This window comes from Podarcis pityusensis (assembly GCF_964106645.2).
Source record: "Podarcis pityusensis genome assembly, chromosome: 7".
Lineage (NCBI taxonomy): Eukaryota > Metazoa > Chordata > Lepidosauria > Squamata > Lacertidae > Podarcis > Podarcis pityusensis.
In genome coordinates, this window is record NC_138031.1 from 16,535,477 (window position 1) to 16,542,764 (window position 7,288).

General features: G+C 44.5%; 1 protein-coding gene across 5 annotated transcripts in view; it reads left to right on the forward strand.

Moving 5' to 3' along the window:
* SAMD12 (sterile alpha motif domain containing 12) overlaps nucleotides 1–6,935 on the forward strand; it is a 210,476-nt gene extending 203,541 nt beyond the window's left edge. For 3 of the 5 annotated variants that reach the window (XM_081012909.1, XM_081012906.1, XM_081012907.1), the window contains one exon: nucleotides 1,217–5,989. In XM_081012909.1, coding sequence (XP_080869035.1) covers nucleotides 1,217–1,239 — 23 coding nt within the window. In that variant the 3' untranslated portion in view covers nucleotides 1,240–5,989. Of the gene's footprint in view, nucleotides 1–1,216; nucleotides 5,990–6,916 lie in introns of those variants that run through there. The other 2 variants (XR_013988293.1, XM_081012908.1) reach the window with 2 other exon arrangements.
* Nucleotides 6,936–7,288: the final 353 nt, after the last annotated feature.

Consider the following 7,288-nt stretch of genomic DNA (forward strand, 5'->3'; position numbering starts at 1 on the left):
AACTGGACCTCCAAAATGTCGCTGGACTACAACCCCCATCATTGCTGGCCATCAGCTAGGCTGGCTGGGGCTGGTGGGAGTTGGAGTCCAGCATCTGGAATGCTAAGTGTGCATATTTGGTCCACTAATTAGCAGATTAAAACTTATATGAGTCACCAACTGATAATGGCTTTAATAATTGCTTCAGGTGAGAGTTCCCAAAGATGGTTGGGTTTTTTTCAAGTGCTTGCTTTTGCCTGGTGCACTTTTTTGACTCTTAAGTGCACTTTGACTTTTGACTTGATCAAAGTTGGGTGCACTTTTTGACTTTTAAGTCGTATGGTTTCCATTGAACTGGCTAAATGCCTCACCTGCGGATGCCTGCGATTGACCTTCTGCATGCAAGGCAGATTCTCCACGACTGAGTTGTGGCTCCTCCCCAGCCAAATGTGGCCATCAACTAACTTTGGGGTACAATGTAATAATAATAATAATAATAATAATAATAATAATAATAATAATAATAATAATTTATTTATACCCCGCCCATCTGGCTTTCAACAAAGTATTAAAATATAGTAGTCTGTTAAACATTAAAAGCTTCCCTAAACAGAGCTGCCTTCAGGTGTCTTCTAAAAGTCTGGTAGTTGTTCTTCTCTTTGACATCTGGTGGGAGGGCGTTCCACAGGGCGGGTGCCACCACCGAGAAGGCCCTCTGCCTGGTTCCCTGTAACTTGGCTTCTTGCAGTGAGGGAACCACCAGAAGGCCCTCGGCACTGGACCTCAGTATCCGGGCAGAACAATGGGGGTGGAGGTGCTCCTTCAGGTATACTGGACCGAGGCCGTTTAGGGCTTTAAAGGTCAGCACCAACACTTTGAATTGTGCTCGGTAGGAAGGGTTGGATGCAGGGGGGAAATGGTCCCAGGTGATTATCTGAAGGCACATGAGAGGGCACCAGTTTGCTGATGCTCAGCAGGTCTGGGTCTGGTCAGTGAGTGAGTTGATGGGAGACCTCCTGGTTGCCTCGTGTGTACTGCCTTGGATTCCAGGCAGGTGGAATGCAAATGCAGGAAAATAAAATAAAGCAAATATATGCCTGGGCACGCTTTGCTTTAGCAGTTGTGTGATTTGTGTAATGTAGCCTTGACCTTTTGTTTCAGCCGCGATGTGTTGTAATTGCCTCTCTTTGAGCTAAGCATCTACTTACGGCCTGTCTGTTGTTGTTGTTTTTAACAGCCTCATCAGAGAGCTCTTCGTAAACCGTTGCCAGCCTCTGAAGCTGCCGCCCTGCCAGATGATTCCGAAATGAACTTTTTTCTCCACGAGAAATCAAACAGAAATACGGCATGAAGCGATGGCACTGCCAAAAGAAGACCACTCTCGAGAACTGGAGGAGTAGCCAAAGCCCAACCCGTCTCGACAGCGGGATAAAACATGAAGAATCTTCGTTTGCTCGGGGGATTGAAATAATGGTGCTGACTTTCTCCGGCTTGTCATTGGTGGACGCTTTATGCTGGAAAACCTGCTTCTGATACTCATCACTGTGCATAAACTCCGTGTTCCCATCAGGGAACTCTCTGACCTTCACTAAAAGTTCTGGGTTTGGGGATTCCGTTTTAGGTTTTTTTGGGGGGGAGGGGCGGTTCTTTAGCATGACAATACTGGATTATATTATGTATGCAGACGGCATGATGTTTATGGGATGGGTTGGGCGGGACGTTCCATCTCTGCGAACTCACTGGAAATGTTCACAATTATCCTTGCTCCCTGATAGGAATGTCGGCATATCCTGTATGTGTTAGTGATGCAGCTGAATGGTAAATTCCATCCTATGGTATCGGCATTCCATACGTGATCTCCACACAGATGTTCTCACGGATTTGGTTGTGCTGTGGGAAACTTTCTGAGGACACATCTGTTAAAAATGAGTTTCATGGATCTCCCTTTCACTAGGATTGTACCTTAAGTCTAGCTCATGATTTGCATCCTTCACCGATTCCTGCAAGTTTGGTCTGGTAACTTGTCTGGATGTTGTTAGGCTATTTTGACACTTTACTTATAGAAGTAGTAGAATGAGAGCACGTACATTTCTTTGCTGCACTAATTCCTCCCACTACCACCCCCCCAAAAAAAATGACAAGTAAGACTCTGTTGTTTTGATGCATGTTCAATAATAGAGGGGAAGAAAATAATCCCAGATAAAAAAGATTTCTCTCTCGTTGCAAGAACCCCTTGTTTTTGATGATGAAGACAGCTATATCATTGTAAAAACAGTGAGGCAATTCCCAAAGCAACCTCATCACACTGAGTGAAAGCATCTTTTCCTTTCTCTTTATCCTTATGGGGTTTTTATTTCAAAATATATGCATTGTTTCCAGGGTGACCTCTGGAAAACCTGCATTCATCTGCAGCAAAAGCCAGCTGTACAGAGTACTGATTGGCTAGCGCATGGAACTCCATGAACACCACCTGACCACCCGCTTTTTCTCCCTGGAAACTGGATGCTCGCCAGTTTTTAACAGGAGAAAAATGGGAAAAGGTGAACCTAGAGATGAATACACTTACATATGCTATTTTATAATAAAATATATCCCCCCCCCCAAAAAAACCAACAACCCCACACTCTTTGGAAACAGGACTAATTGCTTGATCCAGGGCTTGACTTGTAGGCGAGGAAGTTCTTGAGACCACTGTTTAAACGTTATGTCTGTCTTCACCATTAGAAGCAATTTGTGCCGATGGTCAAGAGTAAGAATACTTGGGGGACAGGGAAATGACTACCTTACCCTTTTTGTTTTTAGGTACATGGAGAAATTTTGCAGATTATGATGTTGCAAGTTTAGGAATGAAGACTGCAGTTATTTATAGGATGGTAAAATTAACCACCAATCACTTCCAAGTCTCTTTGGAGGACTGAAGCTTTCAGTAAAGCAGAGCTTTCGCAAATGTGTTCCTGAGCAGGTCAGTCCAGTGACATTTTCTTCCTTTGACCAGCTCAGTCCCTGGGCTTCACACCTTCCTTCCATCATATGTGCCATATTGTCCTCAGATCTCTCTTGGGTTAGCCTGATAACTCACTGGTAGTAGAGTAAGCCAAAATCCCAAAGGCCACAGATATTTTGGAATTCTTCAATAGAGTGTCAAGGAGCCATCTATTGAACTATGTTCTGTTTTGAATCAGAGCTGTCCCTTTTTCAGCTTAAGCCTCTTGCTGTCATAAAATGCTATCTTACTAGCAAAACTGTTTACTTTCAACATAACTGTAGCTGGCTCGAGACTGTTGCATCTGCACTGAACTTAGCTCAGCACCGTTCGCTTTCTAGGTTGCCAAAGCAGAGCGGCTTAATTTCCATCCATAAAAGTGCTTTCCATCACGTTTCCTATTGGAAACAAAACTTTCAGTAGTGAAAGATAATGGTAGCATCCATAGGAAACCCAAAGGTCTAGATCCTCCTAGACCCTAAATCAAGAGATAGGAACTCTGCAGTTGATCTCTCTTTCTCCCACCTGATAGACTGTTACACATGCCAAGTGACTTTGAATATATATGAACTTCCATGTAATTCATACGTTGAACCTTGTCAATCCTACAAGTTGCACCTTAAGAAACCAGCTGTTCTGTGAGCACACATGGATCTTGAACTCCTCACCTCTTTTCCTTCTTGTCATCACTTGCGATTTACACTTGTAATCACTTGCCATTGGCAGCCCAGATGCAGCAATGACTTGTGGACTGGGCAGCCTTCACAAAAGAACCCAAGAAACTCAGCGTCTACGCATTTGCTAAATCAAGACTGGCCATCTCAGCATAGCCTTACGGCAGTTGTGTGAAATTGCTATGGCTGACCTGCTTTGAGGAAGAAATCAAAACCCATATGGATTTAGTAAGCATCTCACTTTGTCCTGGTCAAGCACTTGTATCACATTGCCAACGTTTTCTCAATCTGGCCCTTGAAGCTTGACCATATTTCTGTTATTAGGTTCTTCATTTGTGATTTCCCACACAGATGATTTAGTGTGTTCTGTACCTGGAGGAAAGAGTCTTTCTGAATAAAAATCATGTCCCAAGCATCTGCATTGTTGTGGGAGGGGGGTGGGTTGCAATGCTTTGTGATGTCCATGCAGAAAGTTCACATCCTGGTATTTCAAGCCAATTCCGACTGCTTTTCTGGTGCTGTGGCATTGTTCCTGTCTGCTGAGCTTGACAGCAGCTGCTGGTTTAGAGGTGTAAAAACATGACATGAAAGTTCCCTAGGAAGGGGACAGGTGTGTTTTGCAGAAGTAGTTGAAGGCCACAGGTTTTACTCAGGGTCAACCCACTGAAACGAATGAACGCTGGGTCCATTATGTTCAGTGAGTCTAGTCGTGAGTAAAAGGCAGTTGACTACCACCCCGGGACAATGTGGTTGAACTTGGCTCTTCCATAAAAGTAATCAATTGCCCTTTGTATTATACAATACAGTCGCTGATACTAACTCCTGTATGGGACCATGTCTACAACCAGTGCCTCAGATTATTATTGACTAGTGATGAACCTACTTCTGTGTGTGCTGAGGGGAACTAACTGGTTTCCTTGCGCACTCTCTCAGCACTTTCCTCTTCCACCAGCAGCTGTTCGTTGCGTGTACAGCCTTCGAGCATTATCAGACTCCCTTGGTAATCCATGTGTAGACTCTCAATAAAGTGTTAATGTAAAAGAAGAAGAAGAAGAGGAGGAGGAGGAGGAGGAGTCCTGATCAGACCCAAAGACCCATCTTTGGTCCAGCATTTGGTTTCTAACTCTGACCAGCCAGTCACCTCTAGAAGCTCAGGGTGTGAAGGCCTCCTTCATTGTTTGTCTCTAGCATCAGGAATTTAATTAATCGACCACCCTGATCTGTCGTCCTTTTCCCTCAGGGTTAGATGGGCTGGTTTCTGAATCCTGTATGAAAGAATTACAAAAAGGAGAGAAAAGGCATTTGCAGGCTCAACATGCAGAGAACATCCTTTGCAAGATTTCCCCTTAGTGAAGCTCCTCTCTGGACCCTTTCCAACATGTCAACATCTGCCATGCCCCTCGCTGAACTTTGGGTGATATTTAGCTAAGTTTTGCACAGAGTAGTCCCATTTAAATTAATGGACCAAATTTAATCGAATACCGCCCATAGTTCTCTAGCTGTCATCTCCCTGCAGCGATTTTCCTATTATGTATCTTGAGGAACTCTTTACACGCCGACTTGCGTGCTGAAGACACCTACCATTAAATCCTTGTGTGTTGCAACAATGGTGCATGTTCTCAGTCCATGCGGGGCACTGGCTGGGCCTGTTAGGTCTCATCATGGGCCCTTGTGATTTGAGGAAGCACACCCAATAGGGGAAGCTGAGTGGTGGTGGCAGCTAAGCTGTTTTTCAGGAAATTGTGCCTGCCATTGTTGACCCAACTCATTAACCTCCTGAGGAACACCAGGGGAATTTTAAAGCACAGTTTGAAGTTAGATCTTCCTCATAAGCTTCCTCTTCTGTTTTGTGGTGATTTAAAAAAAAAAAAATCCAAGATGATTTCCAGTAACGAAAAAATATGTGAGCTGTTATGTATTGTTATATAGGCCTAGAAACTAAATGTGTTCTCAGGTATTACCATTACCCAAAGATGAGGGTAAGCACTGGGTAACCAATATAATGGCTGCCATTTTGTTTGTGTTTGAGGGGTATACCCACAAGTCTTTGCCATACTTGCTTCCATTCCACGGTCACCATTGTTGGCCTGACTGTCCGTAGTGACACCTTGGGGCACAGACCAGCCAAAAGGACCTTCAAACTCTTCTCCTCAGCTGGGCCCTTTGGGTTTCAATCAACTGTTCTCATTCCAGTCCTCTAAAATGACAATTGGAAAGTATGTTTCTGTTGCTCATGTTTCCTCCGAGGTCTTGGGCAAGGTGGAATTCATTCTGAGATTTGGTCTGGGCAGAAAAGCCCTCATTTGCAAAATGCCCATGAGATCCAAATAAAGGTCTGATCAACTACAATGTACATGCTTATCCCCGGCATAATTGTCATTATTTTGTGGTGCTTTTACTTGGGGGTGGGGAGGTAAGCAAGTTTCAGGGTGCTGTCATCACCTCCCAGCTGGTTGCCCAGGAAAGTATAAAGACAAGGAAAGGTTTCTTACCGTCCTGTTTTATTTCAGTATTTACAGAGAGAGGCTATAGAACCCAGCCTCTTGGATAATTGTGTTATCCCGAGTGAATCTCCACACACACCCATCTTTCCCACTTCCTCATTCGTCACTTCTACGGCGGCGGCTGCTACATGCCCTCTGCCTTCGAGCTCTTTGCTCTCCTACTTTTAAGGCTCGCTGAGCTCTGGGAGATGGAGGATCTGGGATACTTTCTAATAACACCTGCCGCTCTGCTTCTGCCCCCTCTTCCACCTCTCCCATTATTTCCCAACTCTTCCCCTCATCTGCCTCTGAGCTGTGACCTTCCTCAAAACCCCTGTTGTAAATCTATACTGTCTTCCTCTTCCTCCTTCATGGAAGGGTCAGGATGGGGAGGTGGTCTCCAACATTGCCCTAGCCCTGACAGCAAGGTATCTGAAGATAGTTTTGTAACCAACTCTGTGTTGTTCTCATGGTTATGCCAGAAAACTTTGCTTTGGCGTCGTTCACAGAATCACAGAGTTATGGAGTTGGAAGGGACCACGAGGGTCATCTAGTCCAACCCCACGCAATGCAGGAATCTTTTGCCCAAGGTGAGGCTTGAACCCATGGCACTGAGATTAAGCACCTCGGGCTCTACCGACTGAGCTCCCTGTCTGTTGTCCCATGGAATTCCATTAGCACTTTTTTTATTCATAAGAGAATGAAAAAACAAATATTTTGCTAAAGGAAGTGTGTTGGTAAGAGCAGTATTACTTATGCTATGACATTATGGGGAGGTTACTTTTGGTTTTGCACAGAAAATTTCAGAACAAGAGGTCTCACCTCTTAGATCATCCACGTTCTACCAGACTCACAACCTGCTTCAACTCGCAAACCAGCTGCAACAAAGCATGTCTCTCCTGCGTCGGTCTCTACAGCCATAGTAGGTGCTGCAACTTCCCAACAGTTTGACTTCACCCCCCAAAGGCGCATTCCTCCATCGTCTCCAGAGACAGACGGATGCCAGCAATATGTAAGAGGCGGTAAATTTTACTCCGAGGAAAAGGCAACACAAGTAGATTCCCACAAAGAGCTGGACTGATTAGTACAGGAAACCATAGGCAAAAAAACAAAACAAAACACCTGAGGAGTGTCTTTTTCTCAGCTCCTACTGAAATCCAACTTTAAAT